The 21,439-nt window shown below is 40.5% G+C and overlaps 2 protein-coding genes across 3 annotated transcripts in view; both read right to left on the bottom strand.

The window, feature by feature from the left end:
* On the bottom strand, positions 1–10,828 carry fbxo2 (F-box protein 2). Of its 2 annotated transcripts, XM_038297561.1 has the most exons (7): positions 10,677–10,748; positions 9,686–9,744; positions 6,735–6,801; positions 3,456–3,582; positions 3,200–3,292; positions 424–559; positions 1–340 (listed from the first exon to the last, which is right to left on the bottom strand). In XM_038297561.1, the coding sequence occupies exons 3-7, from the start codon at positions 6,769–6,771 to the stop codon at positions 206–208; spliced, it is 528 nt and encodes a 175-aa protein (XP_038153489.1). In that variant the 5' UTR covers positions 6,772–6,801; positions 9,686–9,744; positions 10,677–10,748; the 3' UTR covers positions 1–205. The 2 variants fall into 2 exon arrangements, with proteins under 2 accessions (XP_038153489.1, XP_038153488.1); XM_038297560.1 differs by lacking the exon at positions 9,686–9,744 and having other exon boundaries at positions 10,677–10,828.
* A 9,731-nt stretch (positions 10,829–20,559) lies between these two features.
* Positions 20,560–21,439, bottom strand: part of LOC119791452 (integrin alpha-5-like) — a 112,272-nt gene continuing 111,392 nt past the window's right edge. The window contains exon 30 of the mRNA XM_038297559.1: positions 20,560–21,241. Coding sequence (XP_038153487.1) covers positions 21,158–21,241 — 84 coding nt within the window. The 3' untranslated portion in view covers positions 20,560–21,157. The remainder of the gene's footprint in view (positions 21,242–21,439) is intronic.

The raw sequence follows: 21,439 nt of genomic DNA on the forward strand, positions 1-21,439 counted from the left end.
TTTTCATTGTTGTGAGCGATAGTTCAGTTTATTTTCCATGATTAGTGGACAAGCTATGGATTAAGGTTTGGATCAATGCAGCGCTGTCACAGCAGCCGTTAAGAGTCCTAAAGTTTTAAACAGGTCCTCCTTTTTTTTCCAAACACATCATTTTACTTAATTGTCGTCGCTTCTTTCCGTTCTCCATTCCGGCTCTTTCTCTACTTTAGGCCTGGAGAGTCACAGAGCTCCCAGTGACCCGAACTCCGTACCACCCATTCCAGAAACTGGTGTCATTTCCTCCATGTTCGAATGAGATGAAACGCATTCCCGGGCCGTAGTCAGAAAATGTATGACTAACCTGGAGTAAAAAAAAAAAAAAAAAAAACTCCAGAAATATGTTCATATTATTCAGATATAGAAAAAAGGTTAGAAGCTGCTGACCTGTTTCCATGAGCAGTCTGCCTCCGGGTCCAGAGTCTCTGGCCCGTGGTTATACTCCTGCAGCACCTCTTGGTTCTCATCCAGCAGACAGGCGGTCATCTGATAGGTGCAGCCGCAGTCGGTCCTGCCGCAGAACCTGTAGGATGACATCAGTATAATCTGCAGTACATCTCACTGCTTCTATGGCAGGCTGTTTTAAACGTAATTTTTTTCCTCCAGCTTTTTATTGTCATTACACTGTCAGAAGTACAGAGCAACGAAATTCACTCCCTGCATTTAACCCATTCCCTTGGGGAGCAGGGGGCTGCCATTGTGCGGCGCCCAGGGAGCAGTGTTTGGGTTAAAGGAATAGTACACCCAAAACATGATTAGCCTTCATTTTCTACTCACCCCCATGCTGAACAACACCCTGGAGTACTTTTTTGATATCTCAAATGCATCTGGAGATCTGGGAGGCTTCTTGCTGTCTGCTGACATTCAAATAATGGAGGTCTATGGTGCCCGAGACTAACCTGACAACAGCCAGATGCATGTCTCGCTCCGCCCAGCTCCACTCACATACATCTGGGAACCCGCTCATTGAAAGTGATTTCCCCAACCGAATTTATGGTCTGTCCAATCAGAACGCAGGGTGGGTGTGTCCTGGAGTGGAGAAGCGACCGTGAGATTCCAACAACAATGGCGGCTCGCATTGAGGAAGCAAGCGTTAGCATTGATGCTGCTATTTCTTCTGTGTTGTCCAATCTATCTGATATTGTTTCATTAAAAGAACATCAGAGAACGGCTTTGAAGGCTTTTGTTGGTGGAAACGATGTTGTCGCCCTTCTCCCGACCGGATTTGGCAAGAGCTTGATCTACCAAATGGCTCCTCCTCTCACAGCGTCACGGGTTGGCTTCGGTGTGAGTGGTTGAAATAGCACGTCAATAAAGATGACAGACAAGTGGCTTATCCAATCATATTCAAGGAGTTTTGATAAGGCCCAGCCTTCAGTAAAGGCAATAAGGCTCGGGCACATGACGTCACACGTTGCGCGGCAGCCATATTGATAGCTGGTCAGCCCACTGTTTACACTTTGACTTCGCGCCTGTAAGGACGAGCTTTCTTCTGCTAGTAGTTTGCTTAGTTTTTTGCCGTTTCATTTTACCTCTGCTGTCGTTATGGTCGCCCGTTGCTGTGTCGTAGGGTGTAGTAGCGCAAGCTGTGACTGGACGGGGAAAAAAATCCCAAATGGATTGTCTTTTTACCGTTTTCCAACCTGGAGGCGTCTCAATGGAAAACAAATGTCCTCCATAACAAAGAGTCGCCGGCTAGCATGGGTCGCTGCTGTAAGACGGCCAAATATAACTTTCAACTCAATCCCTGCGTCCATGAGAGAGTGTTCCCGGCATTTTCATTCTGGTAAGTTACAGAACATACTGTTTTTATTCATGTATCATTTCAAGTTAACCGTTGTTGGCTGATCTGTAGCATGAGCTGAAGTAGGGTTGTGTTCCAGAGGGTTAGCCAGGTCCACTGAAACACAAAAAAGGTTGTCCTACTCTGTTTATTTTGTCATTAATAGTTTATAATAGGGTTAATAGTTTTGGTTGTTTCACCAGGAAAGCCAGTAGATACATTTTTGATGTTTTACGTTAGTGCCAGCACCTAGTCTTATCACCACAACAAACACCACACCATGTTGAGACGGTAGCTTACCTTGGCTCTGATGACTGTGTTCTCATTCGGCTTGATAACTTCCATGTCATGAACTTTTCCATCTGTCAGCTGTTTGTAAGCCTCTAGCGACTTGTAGCAGCGAAACTCTTCATGTGTGTAGGCACTGATGCCACACACTAGATACGAAAATACGTCCTCCCTTGCAAACGGCGGTAGAAATTCTTCCCCAACGCACCACTCCTTGCTTTCTACTTCGTAGAGATCAAGTCCGTTTATGAAGCCCATCTTTTGCAGATAACGGTCCCTGGCTTCCCTCTGCAGTGTGTCTCGGTATATTCCGCATCCTTTCTTCGCTTTTAACATCGCTGTTTACTCGTCTTTCTGCTCTGTCTCTATGCTGTTTTAGGTCTTTGTTTACCGTAGCAACTAGCTACCAATATGGCGGCGTACCCAGAATGCAACGCGCTGTGCCCGAGCCTTATTCCTATGGCGGGTTCCCAGATGTATGTGAATGGAGCTACGCGGAGCGAGACATGCATCTGGCTGTTGTCCACAAAAAACGTGTCAATATTCCTCCATACTGCTCGTCCAATGTATTCCAAGTGTCCTGAGTGGGTAGCATCCAGAATTTACTCGAAACGAAGTCATTTAGAATGTTTTTAGAGCATAAACAGTAGTGTATAGAATTTCCTGAAAGCGCGCACCTGCGCGTTCACGACGCTACGGAAGCCGGCAGACCAAACCAGATGAAAGTGCGCATTCAGCGTCTGCTCTGCCGATAATGCAAGCGTAGAAGAAGAAATGTGCCGTTTACCTGTGCAAAGAAAGAAACAACGAAAGAAAAATGTCTGAGGACTTCAGTGTTGGGGAAGAGCATGAGTTCTTTGCTGAGCTGAATGCGCACTTTCGGAGAAAAGGCTAGAGAATGGGGGGAAAATGCAAATTTGAACCAAAGTGGCAGGAAAACGAGGAACTCGGGACATGGCTGCAGCCTGTCCATGGTGAAGGATTTTGCCGTGTGAATATATATATATATATATATAAATAAATCCTTTAGTTAAACTAGTAAATGTTATAACTGCCTGCCATATTATAGCCTGGCCGTCGGCTTGGTCTTACCAGTCTTCCACTGTGACAGGAGGCTGAGCGTCCAGCTGATCTGGGCTGTAACCCTCCTCTAACAGGTCAATCACCTGTCTCTTTAGGCAAAGTCTTGGAAATGCAGTAAAAAGATTGTTAGCATTTAGCTATACTATAGCATTGAAAGCATGAGAGGTTTAACTTATTAAAGATGCCCCCATCAATAGCTCCAAACAAAGGAAGGCAGGAATGCAGGCCACTTAATGTTAGCATAGCAGGGTTTATAACCACTCACTCAAAAGAAGTTACAAAATATTTTGTGACTTCCTCATTGTAGAAGTCATGGCCGCAGTCTCCTGGCATGTCCTCCACTTTCCACAGGTTCCCGCCATTTTCTGTCAGCTCCCAGGAATCCAGCTGCTCTAAGGAGGGAAAGCCAGTGTAAAAATAGCTAAATTAGCACGACATCCGGAGTGCATTTACGTCCATTATTGTTGAAACTATAGAACATGTTTTGTAAACGGAAACTTAACAGAAATGCAATCTGTAAATTATGCTTTAAAAAACATTTATTTTTCTCATATTTTATTTAGTTTTAATTCTATTTTTTGCAACTTTATGTTGTATTTAAAAAAAAAAAAAAAACACATTTCCAGGTGGAAAAAGGGTCCCAGCGTTCTCGGGCACCTCGCTCTTCGAGCTGGTCAAACTTCACAATTTGTTTTTCGCAAATTCGGTCATAAAGACAATACAAGATGACCTCCTGTCTTCCGCACTGTTTGCGGTCAGCTACAATTTGGGAGAGGTGAAGCGGAGCGTCTGTGGAGGGGGCGGGACGTCTGGAGCCGAGCTATTGCATTGCACTCATTGCACTGATTTTGTGCAGTATTTTTTGATGCAACTTTTCTACTTCTGTTATTTGCTGTTGTTTCTCAAAAAAAAAAATGCATAACGATATTTCAGCTTTCACTGATTTATTTCAAATTTGAAACATTGTCTAGCCTGTAAGGTGTGTAAAAAAAAAAAAAAAAAAGCAACAAAAAACAATTAATCGAATCATACTGTATCGTGGTGTATTCTTGAGTATCGAAAATAATTGAATCGTTTGGTCAGGAAATTGATACTGAATTCAATCGCCATGATGGATGTGATTTATACCCCTAATTAAGACCAATACAAACGCTCAATTTTATATGAAGTGTTCTTCCTGATCGAAAACACACTCCTAGAGTGAACTGTAATAATAGATTTTCGAAATTACAATTTTGTTGCAGAAAGTGAATTTTAGGAAGTAAAGCACGTTAGCAACAACAATGTACTGGACTTGAATTGCAATGAAATAAAATAACATTTAAATTTTAAAATGATGAGCACAGGAGAACGCAGAAGTACACGGCGGTTTCTCAATATGTGTACTTGTGTGTTCTCATATGCTCATGTACTGTAAAAACATCATCAGCCTTAGTGTAGTACCGCCTCGTATTAAAATATACATGGACAAAATTGTTCTTGATCAAATGTCATCAAATCCACAGGATTTATCGTTGATGAAGAGGGAAATAAACGCAGTTAAAGAGTTGCAGGTACATTTATTTCTTCCCATGTTATGGAGGGTGAATTTAGACTATAATTTAGAAGGTTTTCATGTACGTAATCCAAAACTGCCGGCACCAGGATAATAAAAGCGAACATGTTTTGTCAGCAGATTTTGGCATTTCAAGTTAATTTAGGCGTTAAACTGTTTCAGAGGAGTGATCATGGCGCTCTTCATCAGCAGCGCTGTGTCTGTCTCCCTGCCAGCTCCCAGATCAGCTTCTCTGATTGGTTGATGTGGTGCGTCGAGCAGCAAAAGTTCAATTTTTCCAACCCCAGCAGGTGCTGCTTCTGAAGCGCATCGAGCGCATCAGATTCTCAGAAGCTCATGATGCGATGCTCCTGCTGCTCAAAACGCGCTGCAGGACCTTTTCCTCCGCCTTGATGCTCGCCAACCATTGACTTTCTATGTAAACTAGCAGCTCCTGCTGCCTTTGCTGCTTTTGGTGTGAAGTTAGCATTAGCGTTTTCACCTATCTAATCCAAACTGCAGGCACCAGGATGAGAAGAGCAAACATATTTTGCCGCCAGGTTTCGGCATTTTAAGTTAATTTAGGCGTTAATAAACTGTTTCAGAGATGTGATCATAGCGCCCTGCATCGGCAGTGCTGTGTCTGTCTTCCTGCCAGCTCCCAGATCAGCTTCTCTGATTGGTTGATGTGGTGTGTTGAGCAGCAAAAATTTTATTTTTCCAACTCCAGCAGTCGCTGCTTAAAGGAATAGTACACCCAAAACATGATTAGCCTTCATTTTCTACTCACCCCCATGCTGAACAACACTCTGGAGTACTTTTTTGATATCTCAAATGCATCTGGAGATCTGGGAGGCTTCTTGCTGTCTGCTGACATTCAAATAATGGAGGTCTATGGTGCCCGAGGCAGAAAGGTCCATAAAAGTCCACAAAAAACGTGTCAATATTCCTCCATACTGCTCGTCCAATGTATTCCAAGTGTCCTGAGTGGGTAGCATCCAGAATTTACTCGAAACAAAGTCATTTAGAATGTTTTTAGAGCATAAACAGTAGTGTATAGGATTTCCTGAAAGCGCGCACCCGCGCGTTCACGACGCTACGGAAGCCGGCAGACCAAACCGGAAGAAAGTGCGCATTCAGCGTCTGCTCTGCCAATAATGCAAGCGTAGAAGAAGAAATGTGCTGTTTACCTGTGCAAAGAAAGAAACAACGAAAGAAAAATGTCTGAGGACTTCAGTGTTGAGGAAGAGCATAAGTTCTTTGCCGAGCTGAATGCGCACTTTCATCTGGTTTGGTCGGCCGGCTTCCGTAGCGTCGTGAACGCGCATGTGCGCGCTTTCAGGAAATCCTATACACTACTGTTTATGCTCTAAAAACATTCTAAATGACTTCGTTTTGAGTAAATTCTGGATGCTACCCACTCAGGACACTTGGAATACATTGGACGAGCAGTATGGAGGAATATTGACACGTTTTTTGTGGACTTTTATGGACCTTTCTGCCTCGGGCGCCATAGACCTCCATTATTTGAATGTCAGCAGACAGCAAGAAGCCTCCCAGATCTCCAGATGCATTTGAGATATCAAAAAAGTACTCCAGAGTGTTGTTCAGCATGGGGGTGAGTAGAAAATGAAGGCTAATCATGTTTTGGGTGTACTATTCCTTTAAGCATCCCGCGCATCAGATGCTAAGAAGATTATGAGGCGCTTCTTCAGCTGCTTAGATCAGTGTCTTTCATTTCTTCATTTTCATTGAATGTTTTTTATTCATTTATGCTTTAGCCAGATTCCAGTTATTTCTCTGAAGATTGTGGTTTGGTTTTCATTGAATGAGGCTTATATAAACAGTTTGGTCCATGTTTATATATCTTTCATATTATGCTGACACACATTTCAAATTTCTTTGTCACCTTATCGATACAATGACTTTGTTGTGTGCATAATAAAGATGAAACAATTGACCAGAATTGGTGCGTTTTTCATTGCATATGAGAAGAAAGGAATGTCTCACCATCCCCATTGGGATTCTTTAACAGATTTCTTGCCATAGTTACTGAATAAACATGGGTTTTCAGGACCTGCAGGAAAAAGCAAAGAAGGTTACTCCACAGTAAAAGAAAAACCATAGAATTTACCTATAAAACAATTTGCACTCAATTTCAATAACTATAAAACACCAAGAGAAATCAGATAAAGTCTGTTTAAACTTAAAGGGTCCAACATGGAAAGGCCTCAAGCTGGAATCAAACCCATGATCTTTATGCCACAAGGCTGCAGTGTTACAAATCACGGCAAAATCTAGGGCGCCTTCCAGCTATTTCAATAATTACTTACTGCATACCCAGGACTGCATGAGCAGTCTGGTTCAATAAGACATAAGTTTTGTATTGATAATTAAGGGTGTGAGAAAAATAGATTCTGTCAAATATTGCGAAATTTCATCACATAATATTGGTATTGATTTAAAATCCTGCTGAATGAATCCTTACTGTAAAACATATGTAGGCAAACATCAATGCTCCTGTTTTACTTTGATAAAACTCTTAAACTTTCAGCCACTAGTTGGCAGCGCACAGCCGCTCTGCACCAGCTACAGAAGAAAAAACAAGACCTTCTATAAATTGTGATGTCTGAATGTGCACTCTGACCCCTATGCAAAGGTGCTATAGAGGGGATTCTATAGAGAGTTTCCAAACATCTAGTGGATAAAAAAAGTAGTGGTACTCAAAATTTCCCACAATGCACCTTGAAAAGCACATGCCGTGTATATTCTGCTCCTTACAAGACAAGCAGATATATCTCATAATGCTTTGCAAGAGATCTCCTTGTAAAGCATCGAGTGATTTCTTTTCAATTCAATTCAGTTTATTTCTATAGCGCCAATTAACAACACATGTCATCTCAAGGCACACTACATTTCACCAGATATTACAGTCAAATTTATTAAAAGTTTTCTATCTAAGGAAAACCAGTGAAGGCAATCCCTCACACTAAGCATGCTTGTAGCGACAGTGGGGAGGAAAAAAAATCCCTTTTAACGGGAAGAAACCTCCAGCAGAACCAGGCTCAGTGTGAGCGGCCATCTGCCGAGGCCGACTGGGGTTCAAGGAGACAGAAGCAGAGATACAAAAGGCAACTGTAAAAGACTGTAAAAAAACAAAAAACAATGGTGTAATTTTGCTACTTTTTATGTAACCAATTAAGGTTGGTTTATTGTCTTATAGTGACAAAAGTTGACATCAGCACCTAGAAACAGGTTCACATGCGAGTAAGAGAGAATTTGCATGAGCACAAAAAGACACGGGGTGCAGAGACCCTGAATTTTTGTGGTTGTGACATATAGAGGGCCTCAATTGCATGAGGAGAGTTGTTTAAAAGCATGTGTTTTTAATAAAACTGCTCATATCGGTATTTTTGATGTGTATGCACTTTTGGAAGAATCCTGACTCTCTACCAATTTATGCAGACCATTTTATGTAAGTTATTAGAATTGGTTGCCAGGGTTCAAATTATGTCCACAGTCAATCCTCAAGGTGTGATATCTGCGAATCTATGATATGCTTATAGTTTAGATCAGAGGTCTTCAAGAGGGGGTCCGCGACCCCTAGGTGGTCCGCCGAGGTACTGTATGGGGGTCGCGAAAGTCTTGGTTGATTACTTTTTTTAATATTCCCTCCTGCAAATTTTTTGCAGTAATTAAAATGTCTTTATATCCACATTAACATGAATTCAATAAACTGTAGCAAACAGATAAATGGAGGCAGAAGATGTCTTTCAGTCATCAATGCACACATTCAGTGACACACAGGAGCTCTTTCAAGCTGGGCACCGTTTCATTCACAACACCTGTCTCATCAACCAGGAATCATAATCAGAAATACTTTAATAATCCCAGGGAGAAATTACTTTCGTTACATCACTCCATATGTAATAGAGTGACTATAGGACCAGTTTGATATAACACAATTTCATACAATATATATAATTAGGGGGTCCCCGCTCCATCTCGCAATCAGTTTGGGGGTCCTTGGCCTCGAAAACTTTGAAGACCTCTGGTTTAAATCCATCTTTGGTTCAGCACACCCAAACAATGGCTCATTGCTAGGACTCTGAAAGATGCAGTCTGGGGCGGATTTACTCATCAGGCAAAACTAGGCAGTTTTCTAGGGCCCCAAGTTCCTGGGGGCCCAATAAACTCATTTTAAATGTGTGGTTAATACAACTATTCCTCATTTTTGCACAGTAATTATCTTTTTGATAAAAATCCTCTTGTTAAATTGCCATTAGAACACTTATAATATTAAGTGTGTCTCAGCCCCCCTCTTTACATGTTCAGAAAGCTCCAAACAGACAGCAGCAAACCATTTGAAAACAAACAAAGCAAAAAACAGTGTTGCCAACTTAGAGTTTTTGTTGCTATATTTAGACACTTTTCAGACCCCTCTAGCACTTTTCTTTCAAAAAAGCGCCTACTGCCAAATCTAGCAACTTTTTTCTGCTACTGGAGACTTTGGCGACAACATCTAAAAGCAGCGAACTCTGCTCTCCAGAGCAAGGCTGGCGAACACCTTCATCCACCAGGCCATCAGAATGCTGAACTCCCTCCACCCCCTCCCCACACGGTCTGCTCCAGCCACCAGGCAGACAGGAAGCTAAGACTGTCTCTCTCTCTCTCTCTCTCTCTCTCTCTCTCTCTCTCTCTCTCTCTCTCTCTCTCTCTCTCTCTCTCTCACACACACACATACACTGTACCAGGGACGGCACCTTACCTGCACTACCTCAGCCTGGAATACACTTTCGCTGCTGCTTTTATTGCTTTTATTGTAATGTCTATACTCTTTATCTATCTTATCTTCTTTTACATGTTGAATGTTAAATATTGAATGTTAATGTTAAATGTCATATGTTCTTTGTACTGTATTTATTATTGACCACTTATTGTTACCAGTCTATCACTGTTACCTGTCATTTCCCGCACTTTATGTCAGTCTGTAAAATGTCAGTCTTGTATATGTCTTGTCCTGGCATGGTATAGAGAGAAAACGTAATTTCATTTCCCTTGTATGTCTTGTGCATATGAAGAAAGTGAGAATAAAAACTGACTTGACTTAACTTGCTTGGAAAAAATCTTTCATTCCTTTTGAGACAGCATGAAAAGTACAAAACAGAGAGAGGAAAACAACAAGAAAAGGGACAAGAAGAGAGGAACAAAACCTAGAACAAATAATGGATGTCTATTCTATTAAAATCTCTGTCTGTGTAATGGGTCTGTTTTATGTACTGTCTTCTCAATTCAGAGGGCCCCCTGTCCATCTTTGCCTAGGGCCCCAAATTTCTTAAATCTGCCCCTGGATGCAGTAAAGGTATTTCAGTCAGCTAGGCTGTAATAAGGAACTAAAATTGGTCACTCCTGCAAAATATCAGCAAATAACAGTTTGGTTTTAACCTAGACTGTTTAACATGAACTCATATAATCTGGTGCTTGAACAGATTCCAAAAACGAATATCTGGTATGCTGACTTACTGCACAGCAGACAGGGCAAAAGCCAAGCTATTTACTTTCTGAATAGGAGGTATCACATAGGATAACCCAGTATTTAGACAGACCGCTCTCAGTCGGACAAACAGCTGAGGGTTGACTGAGCTTTTCATCTATTACCAGCACCATCAAATGTTCCAACGATTGAAAAACCTTTCATACAAATTTCTCCAAATGTCCCCCTATAGAATATAACTGTTCTGCAGTCCTGTCAATAGTGCATGGTTTATTGAAGCTTGATTTGAACTAGTCCATTTACTTTATGTTTTATCGTCCACATCAAGGATATAAGGAAAATGCTGACTCATCTACCACTTACTAGGGTCAAGAAAAGAAGGCAGTCTATTAACACACATCAAGAAATAATAAGCTTTACATTGTTTAATAGGTTAAACTACTAGGTGTGTTACTTACAGTCAGAAAACGAATAACCTTCTGTTTCCTTTGGCTCCCTCTCTTGTCATCTGCAAAGCAGCTCCCTCAGCAGAGAGGCTTTTATAGGCTGCAGATCAGTACACAGGAAGAGGGAGTTGCAACAGAGCCAGCAATCAGGAACTGCGGGTCTGGCTGTCCAGAGCATCAGCAGATTGCCACATGCATGAACTCAGCACAAATGCAGACATGAGCACAGCAGCTTCAAGTAAAAAACAAACAAAAAAAACAATACCTTACCGTAAATCTTTTAATATAGGCCGGGGCCTTTATTTCACTCGGGTACATCTTGGTCCAGGACATTATTGGAAGAAGGCCAGAATTAGAGGCAGGCCTCTATTTCTATTTGATCAAAACAGACTACCAGTGGAATGAATAAAAACGAGATTTTGTGTCTCTTTGAACCTATAAAACACTAGGTTCATTTATTGAAAAAGTACAGTTACCATAAACGGTATACAGAACATTATTCAGACATCTTCCAGCAGCTGCAATTTTTCTGCACAGCAATACGAAGAAAAAAAAAGACACAGAAAGGAATCTTGGCCAAACTGATTTGCGTAACAAAGTTTTTTTTAAAAAGCAATCGAAACAGCGAAATTGTATTTGAGGCAGGCTAAGTGGAAGTAGGCTACCAGCAGGGCCGGTTCTAGCCCTTTGGTTGCCCTAGGCGAGATTGAGTTTTGCGCCCCCCCCCTCACTTTTGCCGTGCGAAATACCAGTACTGTTTTCAGCATCTGTTTAGTGCTTCATTGAGTTGTGTTTACAGTTCCACAAAGAGTGCTGTGCGGTGAATTGTGCCTACAGTTGTGCAAAGTTTGTGTTACAAAATTGCAAATTGAGTGCAAAGCAGTGTTTGTTCTTTTAGTTTTGTGAACTCAGTGAGTGGATTTGCTATAAGTATTAATAGTTTTAGAAATTGTGCTATAAGAATCAAGGTTGTGTTTAAGCATTCAGAAAAAACTGTAACTTAGCATGGAGTGATGCATAGACAAATACCAGAATAGGTTTCAGTACCTTTTCTTTTTTATTATTTTAAATAATTTATTACACACTCAAAGTTAGGACTGTGCAAAAACACTTTTAACCATCTGTAAGGACACTTAGGTAAAGTTTTACCAAAAAAACTGGATTGAATCATTGAATTAATTTTTTTCAGACAATTAACAAATTTAACACACATTAAACAAATATTAAATAAATCAATTTCAGAAATTACCAAATAACAATAAAAAATAATAAATTTAAGAAATTCTTCAACCAAGGACTACATAAAAAAGTAATTGATAAACATTAAATTAAATTTTCTGTTCCAGTTCAATTAAATCATTTGAACATAAATAGAAATGAGATAAACAAAATTTTCCTCTAAATAAAAAATATCAGGTATATTTACCCTGATTTCTGACATTGATTAGTGATTAAAGAAAGGATTAACCCTCTACAAACAAAAGTGCTTTTATGAATACCATTACAAAATTAAAAGTTTGAAGTTGTTGTTTTTTTTTTTTGTTTGTTCACATATTCTATGATGAACAGCCATAACTTCATATAGTTTGATGATTATTTGTACATCCCTTTTGAATACTCAATGCAGATAATCACTACAAAATATTTTATTTATATTAGTATCTTCTACCCATTCTTAAGCTAATAATATAGCACATAATTCTGCTGCATATATACTGAGAAAAAAATTATGTCAACATCAGGGATGAGGATCGTTAATATTTATTGATATCGATACCTTTATCGATACTCCTTATCGATCCGAGTCTTTATCGATACCACTATCAATACTTTTCTGTTATTTGGTGGAAAGACGATGCAACAAATTTTTTTTAACAGAACTGGTATTGCTTCTATTGCTTAACAAGTGAGCATAACAAAAACGTTTCTAGCCTTCAATAAACATGGCTAATGTAATAGGCCACTTCGAAATGACATAAAACTAACTAGAATATATTTTCACAATTGTTGGTTAATGTATTGTCTACTGTCACTTTTCATCATGTTTTTAGTGATTAGGAAAATATTTAACAAATAAATAATTGTATTTTAAATTAAATGTAATTTTTAATAAATGTTGGCATCAGTAGTTTAATTATATATAGAGCAATATACAACTGTATTACTCATGTTTCTCGCCAAAAACAAAATTTCCCGTTTTCTTTACGTTACACTTGAACGCATCATGATAACCTAATTGTCGTTTTACTGAGCCAATCTGAACACATCATCACGCAGCACGTCTGAAACTTTATTTACTTTTCAAGATAACTAGCTTGTATGCTTCCGATTACAACACGGATTTCACAATTAATATTTTTAACTGACCGGACAAGCTACAAAGTCTGTGTGCGCTTACCAGTGGTACTCTGAGTGGATGATGAAGACGGGCCGACTGCAGCGGCCGGAGGAGGAGGAGGAGGAGTCTTTTCCGTTCAGCCATCTTCGAGTCGCGAGCTAAGTTAACTGCCAGACTTCACTTGTTTTACTTTTAATATCTGTTTGCTTACAATTTCATTCCAAAATATTGGTGTACATGCTGCAGTGATTGACGTCACGACTTCCGGGTTGGAGGGCGCTTGAAAAGTGATCAGAATCTTTTCCAATTTTCTCTTAAATGTGAAAAAATAAATAAATAAACGGTGGTATATTTATTTGTTCATATTTTGCTATTTATATATACGTAAGGTTAAGTCAAAGTGACGGACGCTTCATAACCGGTTTAATTCCCTTTTTTTTCTAATTCTATGATTAATGGAAAGTAAGCCTAAGGGCGACGCTAGAGGGCGCCCCCAACACATTTGTCGCCCTAGGCAATTGCCTAGCTCGCCTATAGCAATCGCCGGCCCTGGCTACCAGTATCATATATTTCAAGGGAAATTCAAAACAATGAAGGCCAATGAAATTCTTTCATTTTAACCCTGCCTGGTTAAAACCAGACCTAATAATCCCGGTTCCAATTATATCCCAAGTCTGTTTTAATGATTTACCTACGCCGACAGCGAGACCGGCCATTATTAGAGACCCGGCCGCTTATGGAATACAGGCCAATATTAGAGGATTTACGGTAGCTTAATTTCACAGCAGATATTTTTCTTGACAAGTTTAATGATCAGATTAATGCATGATGAACTCAAACAGTAAAATTGTCTCTTGAGCACAATGCCACAGCCTCTTGTATATTTGTTTTTGGAATGAAGTAATGTCAAAAAATGTGTACAGACTTGTATCTGTATCTAGGTACTTCCTTCTTAGATCTCCCTGCTTCTGGAATGAAGTGATGTCAATATTTGTATGGACTTGTATCCTGGGCCGTAACCAGGATTTTTGAAATACCGAGGTCAAATACTGCGATAAATCATACTTGACAAAAAAAAAACCAAACATATATTTTGGAAACGTGCATAAAGAGAGTTAAATCTTTATCATATCCTTTTGTCCCGTTTGCATCAATAGCTTTGAAATAGCAGAAACAGAAATCTTTATTCTTCATAATGCACCATGAGAAATACAACTAACCTCAAAAACAATGTTGTAAACGGGCTGTTTGATTAGGCCTTGGCTACATTGTGTTTCCCCGTGTGCATCAATAGCCGAAGCAGAAATCTGTATTCTTCATAATGCAACATGAGCAACACAACTAGGCTACCTCAAGGAAAATGTAGTACTATTTCATTCTATTATTTTGTCCCCTGTGCATCAATAGTTTTAAGTAGGCTCCGAGTGTAAAATGAAATCCTAGTGACAGTTGCTTGAAATGCTTGCTATGAACAATGAGCATCCTATTCCTAGCCATGCTTTGAATGACATATTTTCTGGCGAAATGAACTCATTTCCTTCTCTCTTTCTTTTCCTCTGATGCGTTGGCTTTCCAAAGCTGAGTTTAGTTTGTTTCAGCGTAGATTTCTTCATCTTGCCTCCATTTCCAGATCCCACCACTAAAAACCGGTAGCCTATTCTTTCGTGGTGTTCAGAGTGCGGATGGCTGACTTTCGCGAAGGAGCTGCGTAATATGATAGAAATCGATGTTGGATGCAATTTCTGCTCAGTTTTAAAATACCGTGATTTTATAAGGGGATTGTGGACTTTATTTTTTTTTTTTTACAAATAAGAATTCATGCTGATCTTTACACCAATCAAAGTCAGAACAATTTTCATTATACAGTTTGAAATGTCTCTGAATAAAAACAACAACAACAACAAAAAAAAAAAAAAAGGGAAAATAGCGACGCCATGACCTCGGTGTTCTCAATGCTAGTTACGGGGCTGCTTGTATCTGTATTTAGATACTGTCAGGAATCCAGTTTTTGTGGGGTTGTTTCTGTGTTTCCTTTTTTCCTCCACCAGGTGGTGCCCCGTCCTCATTGGGCCTCCCTGCACACCTGCAGCTCGTTGCCTCATTACCTGTGGAGTGTTCTTAAGCTGCTGACTGCCACTACCTCGGGCCCAGAGTGTTTGCCAGTTTGGGGTACTCTGGCCATGCTTAGTTTAGCAGAATCTAACCTGAGTTTTTGTTTTGCCAGTTTGGGGTACTCTAGCCATGCTTAGTTTAGCAGAATCTAACCTGTGTTCTTGTTTTGCCAGTTTTGGGTACTCTAGCCAAGCTGAGTTTTGCTGAGTCAAACTGAGTTCTTGTCAACCTGAGTTTTAACATTGTTTTGTCTTTTGCCTCTCGGCAGAAAGTCATCCTGCAAACTGGATTTTTCGGACCTTCTCTCCCTGGAAGGATCAACTGAGCTTTAAACTGAGCTAAGGATTTAAACTGGAGGTTTGAGTCAACCTTTCCACCAAGAGATCGTTTGAGCTTCACACTGAGCAAGGGATTCATCTCCACTACAACCCGTTCGAGTACCGCAGGAAATCTGAGTGGCAGTTAGCCTCTCCGTTCAACAAGGAACAACCGCAGTCTGAGTAAACCCTGCCCACGCAACTTCAAACAAGACACTAACTGGAACATCCCACACAGACTGGATTCTATAAAGGACACCTTTTGTTGGAAACATGAGTCTGCAACCTATTCCACCTCTTCAAGCCCAAGAATCTAATTTCCCATTGAGCCTGAACTAACCGCAGTGTCTTCCCCTCACCTTTCGGTTCCAGTTGAGCAGTGTTCAGAGCAGCACTGGACTCATGTCGTTATTCTAATAAACCTGTTAAACTTTTCCCTGGTCTCTCTGTTTGGTTCCTCTGCATGTGGGTCCGAGCTTTAGATAAATCATGACAGATGCTTCCCTGTCAGATCTTAGTGCTGCATTTCATACAGTCAGTCGGTCATATTCATTTGGAAAGGCTTGAATATTCTTTAGAAATCAAGGGAAAACCACTAGGCTGGTTTAAACACCCTGTGCGACAAATTTCAATTTCCCCATGTCACTAATAAATCTTCAAGTCCCAGGGTTATTTGTGGAGTACCACAGAGATCAGTACCACGGCCAGTTCTCTTTACAATATATGCTCACAATTGGTAGAATTATGAGACAGCATGGCGTTATTTTTTCCAATACTGGGGTCCGTTTCATAAAGCAGGTTTAACAAATTCAAACTGATATCCACAACTCTAAATTGACCTCTGCTTTCAGTGTACGCCATCCCGTGAAAGGATCTCCCAAAAACACTCTGGTCTTGTGTCTTGTTTCTCTCTTCTGTGGCCTTTCTCATCTTCTATTACACTTCACTTTTTTAGACACTTTTTGTTTTACGACTCTTGGCCATTTTCCAAAAACAGAGGTGAGAAAGGTGAGCTGACTTGATGGGAATATAGCTCACCACAGATCTTCACCTTGCTAGCTGGGCTGGGGACGAGCATGTAAGACGGCCTTGCTTTAACATATCAGTAGAATGACAGACAATTAGGAGGACAACTTATTTAGATGATACACCCGGACATAAAAGATCATTGTCTACACCAGAGGTCACGGATTAGCGGACCACCGGCTAATTTCACTTGCACCGCTTCTCCTGTTAATATGGTAAAACCGTCCGGAGTGCAGAGACCAGGCTACACATGATACAAATTAGCCATATATATATATATATATATATATATATATATATATATATATATATATATATATATATATATATATATATATATATATATATATATATATATACAGTGGGGCAAAAAAGTATTTAGTCAGCCACATATAGTGCAAGTTCTCCCACTCAAAAAGATGAGAGAGGCCGGTAATTTTCATCATAGATATACCTCAACTATGAGAGACAAAATGAGAAAAAAAAATCCAGAAAATCACATTGTCTGATTTTTAAAGAATTTATTTGCAAAATATGGTGGAAAATAAGTATTTGGTCAATAACAAAAGTTCATCTCAATACTTTGTTATATACCCTTTGTTGGCAATGACAGAGATCAAACGTTTTCTGTAAGTCTTCACAAGGTTTTCACACACTGTTGCTGGTATTTTGGCCCATTCCTCCATGCAGATCTCCTCTAGAGCAGTGATGTTCTGGGGCTGTCGCTGGGCAACACGGACTTTCAACTCCCTCCAAAGATTTTCTATGGGGTTGAGATCTGGAGACTGGCTAGGCCACTCCAGGACCTTGAAATGCTTCTTACAAAGCCACTCCTTGGTTACCCGGGCGGTGTGTTTGGGATCATTGTCATGCTGAAAGACCCAGCCACGTTTCATCTTCAATGCCCTTGCTGATGGAAGGAGGTTTTCACTCAAAATTTGACGATACATGGCCCCATTCATTCTTTCCTTCACACGGATCAGTCGTCCTGGTCCCTTAGCAGAAAAACAGCCCCAAAGCAAGATGTTTCCACCCCCATGCTTCACTGTAGGTATGGTGTTCTTTGGATGCAACTCAGCATTCTCTCTCCTCCAAACACGACGAGTAGAGTTTTTACCAAAAAGTTCTATTTTGGTTTCATCTGACCATATGATATTCTCCCAGTCATCGTCTGGATCATCCAAATGCTCTCTAGCAAACTTGAGACGGGCCTTGAGATGTACTGGCTTAAGCAGGGGGACACGTCTGGCACTTCAGGATTTGAGTCCCTGGCGGCGTAGTGTGTTACTGATGGTAGCCTTTGTTACTTTGGTCCCAGCTCTCTGCAGGTCATTCACTAGGTCCCCCCGTGTGGTTCTGGGATTTTTACTCACCGTTCTTGTGATCATTTTGACCCCACGGGGTGAGATCTTGCGTGGAGCCCCAGATCGAGGAAGATTATCAGTGGTCTTGTATGTTTTCCATTTTCTAATAATTGATCCCACAGTTGATTTCTTCACACCAAGCTGTTTACCTATCTGTGGGAGCCAGAAATCTTGCTTGTTTGTAACTGACCAAATACTTTTCCACCATATTTTGCAAATAAATTCTTTAAAAATCAGACAATGTGATTTTCTGGATTTCTTTTCTCATTTTGTCTCTCATAGTTGAGGTATATCTATGATGAAAATTACCGGCCTCTCTCATCTTTTTAAGTGGGAGAACTTGCACTATTGGTGGCTGACTAAATACTTTTTTGCCCCACTGTATATATATGGTATTGAACGGTTTATGAAAACTGACTTCGGTTCGACTGTCTCGGTTCGGTTCGCGTGTGTTGTGTTCGGTTCATGCGCTGCTCATTTTTCTCATAGGCGAAGCGTGTACACTCCACAGCAGAAGGTGGCGGTACTGCGACCAAAGCCAACCACCAGTAGTAAACAAGAAGAAGAAGAAGCAAAGCAGCGTAGCCGGGTGTAGCAGAAAAAAATCAGTTGTTGTGGAGAATTGTGTGGGTATGGCGAGTGGGAAAGAAGCGGAGTTGGAAGATGCGGCAGCAGCACTTTATAGGTCTGCTGTATGGGACCACTTTGCATTTAGAGTGACCTACGATGACGGCGGAAAGAAAGTTGTGGATAAAAGTGCAACAGTGTGCAAGCATTGTGCAACACGTGTTGTTTATGCTAACAGCAACACGACCAACATGTCAGCTTAGAGATTTTCCTAACAATCAACATATACCGAACCGAACCGAAAACCGTGACCACGAAACCGTGAACCGAACCGTGGATTTTGTGAACCGTTCCAACCCTAATATATATATTTAAACATATACATACATATATGAGAGTCATGCTTAGAGTTACTCATTCCGGTATAAAGCCTGTATAGTTTTCTGTAAACTAATTATTTATTTATTTTAGTTTTATTTTCGTTGTTTTTTTTGTAAGCCATAAAAATAAACAATAATCAACAGAAGTGTTTAAAGACACTTCTGTATGTAATGAATCCATATATCATGGGTTTCGCTTTTTATGGAGTGATTTTTCTGCCAAAACGTTGTGTACAAAAATGCATGTTGAGCACACTAAAGCATGTTGCAAATGCATAAAGCATGTTTCACACAAAAAAACGCGGCATGAGTGGATGGATAGATAGATATTTTAAGAAGAGGGAAACGCTATCTGACGGGGTTTAGAAGCCCATCAGATACCATTCCCCCTGAAATTGAAAACTGGGGATGTCTAATTCTGAAATCCCGTGTGTGTGGGTTGCTATAGAAACTGCAACATCCATCAATCCATCCGTCTGTCCTTCCGTCTGTCCATCCAGATTTTTCCCATTCGAACTTTCTTTCCTTTTATATAGGCTTGCGCGGTGAATCGTGCCACCTGCACTGTGCGGAGATGCAGGGGAAACCGTATCTGATAGGAAAACACAGCTCGACGTAACACCTGCACATTTCAGTTGTTTTGATTGTATGGCGCCTCCTGCTGTCGGTTAGTCAAAATGACAATTCCCCATGTATCACATGACCTTTGGCAGAATCTTACCGCGGAGTGTGAAGAATTCTTATACGGGAGGAGAGGCTGTTTTGGATGCGAGCAGAGATCGTTTTGTACTCGGGGACAATTTACAAATTATATTTTCAGTGCAATGTTAGAATCCGGTTTGTAAAACAAATTTTTGTGTGTGTGCAACATTAAAGGACAGTTTGAAAAAAAAGTTTTATTTGTGTGTGACAACCCCACAAATTGGATCGAAGGAATGACCAAGACCCCCCCAAAGCGTGAGTGCCTCTCCAGCAAAATACAAGTCTCAGTCCTTTTTTTCCCACGGTCCCTGAACTGATCATAGTGATCTCCCCTTCAGAGTTTCCAGTTCATCAGTCCACTGAGGTCCAACATTATAACCCAGAAGAATATCTCTTTCCATCTGTGTTTCTTTGCTAACCTTCAATAAACCTGTTAACTTTTACCCTTGGTCTCTGAGTGTTTCTCTGCATGTGGGTCAGATATTTAAAGCCCATTATGACAACCCATACATAATTGCAAGATCTATTATGGTGGCTTGCCACAAAGCATCACCAGTGGCCATCTTACCACAGGCAGACTCTCTCACAGGATCTGTCAAGGCCTAGAACATAGGAGCCAGTATTGTAGGCAAACAGACAGTTAGGGTCTCAAAAAGCATTTATTTAAAAACGACGGATTGGCAGTGGACAGCTAGGGCATCTAAGGCTGGAACCTTAAATGCGTTCTTGTAAATTGAGAAACGGTCTAATTTATTTGGGGACGACTTCACTGACCATTTTTAACTCTTGAGGAAAACAGCTGTTAGCCTAGAGATGTTTGGTTAATGTGACTACAACAAAGAAGAAAACAGCACCGTCTGAAGTGGCGGGGATATCCAGAAAAGTAGCCAATCACAGGCAGTCTACTTTCTCTAGCTGGTTCTCTAAGTGACAAAAGTTGACAAAATAAAAGATTCAAAATTCAGGTGAGGAGTAGTTTTGGTTCGTTTTAAACAAACGTGTATCACGTGTGTGTGCACTTTTTTTTTATCAGAATTTTGACTTCATCCTATCTATTAGTGGACGTCAAGGCTGAAAACCACAGAGCCGTTTTAGGGTGATTACACTAAATTCAGCTTTATTCAGAGCCATGACACCAATTCCAATTAGGTCAACACAGTGCATACATGGCATCAAACACATAAATCCTCCCAATATGGGAGAATGATTCAAGTCGGACATTGCAGTTTGATCAGGTCTTTCCTGTAGACAGTACAGAATAACATTCAGCAATAGAAAAAAACACTGCCATAAATAACAAGAGGTTTTTAGATCAACAAAAGGCTGGACGTTTCAACTGGTTGTCAAAAATATCGGGGGGTTATCTTGGCAAATAATTCAATGTGTGGGGAATGAAGTGGAGCCTGAGCTTTGGTGCGTCTTTGGGAGGTGTATTTTTTGCTGTCCAAAACAGCATTACTCCTCCGTCTGCATGGCCCCAGCCACATCCTCTGCTTATTTATTTATAGTGCAGCACCAGATAATCATTATTCCAGTGATCCAGTACCTATACGTAACCCTGCACAAGTTGGGGGTGGGGGGGGGGGGTTCTTAGCTTAAGATCAGAGAGTTTCATCTGTTGTTCTGAAAGAAGCTGATTTTTCCATTCCTGTAGAACAGCTGAAGCAGGAGAAACTCCTTGTTGGATCTAAGCTTCAGAGGAAGCCTGGGGTTTGAGGTGGGCCTTCTCCATGGTTGTTCCGTATGGATCCGACCTTTTAAAAAAGCCCATCTGGAAGGAAAATCAAAGAGAAAACATTGAAATTGAGCCAAAAAACTCAAATCTTATCTGTCCATGGTTAATTTCTTACAGTGGTTATTTGAATAAATACAAACAAAACAAAAAAAAACAACAAGAAAGTGGTGTTCTGCTAAACCTTTTTTTAAACACAGAATAATCCAGTGCACGCAAAAATACATTCTTTAAAGG

The sequence above is a fragment of the Cyprinodon tularosa genome, unplaced genomic scaffold (assembly GCF_016077235.1).
Source record: "Cyprinodon tularosa strain WSP-4 unplaced genomic scaffold, ASM1607723v1 ctg390, whole genome shotgun sequence".
NCBI lineage: Eukaryota > Metazoa > Chordata > Actinopteri > Cyprinodontiformes > Cyprinodontidae > Cyprinodon > Cyprinodon tularosa.

Excerpts from the sequence above, each read along its gene's own strand:
- fbxo2 (XM_038297560.1), bottom strand. The coding sequence starts at position 6,771 with ATGGCAAGAAATCTGTTAAAGAATCCCAATGGGGATG. Across the intron at positions 3,293-3,455 it reads TATTTTGTAACTTCTTTTGA|ACTTTGCCTAAAGAGACAGG; the intron begins GTGAGTGGTTAT and ends TGCATTTCCAAG. Across the intron at positions 341-423 it reads CAGACTGCTCATGGAAACAG|GTTAGTCATACATTTTCTGA; the intron begins GTCAGCAGCTTC and ends TTTTTACTCCAG.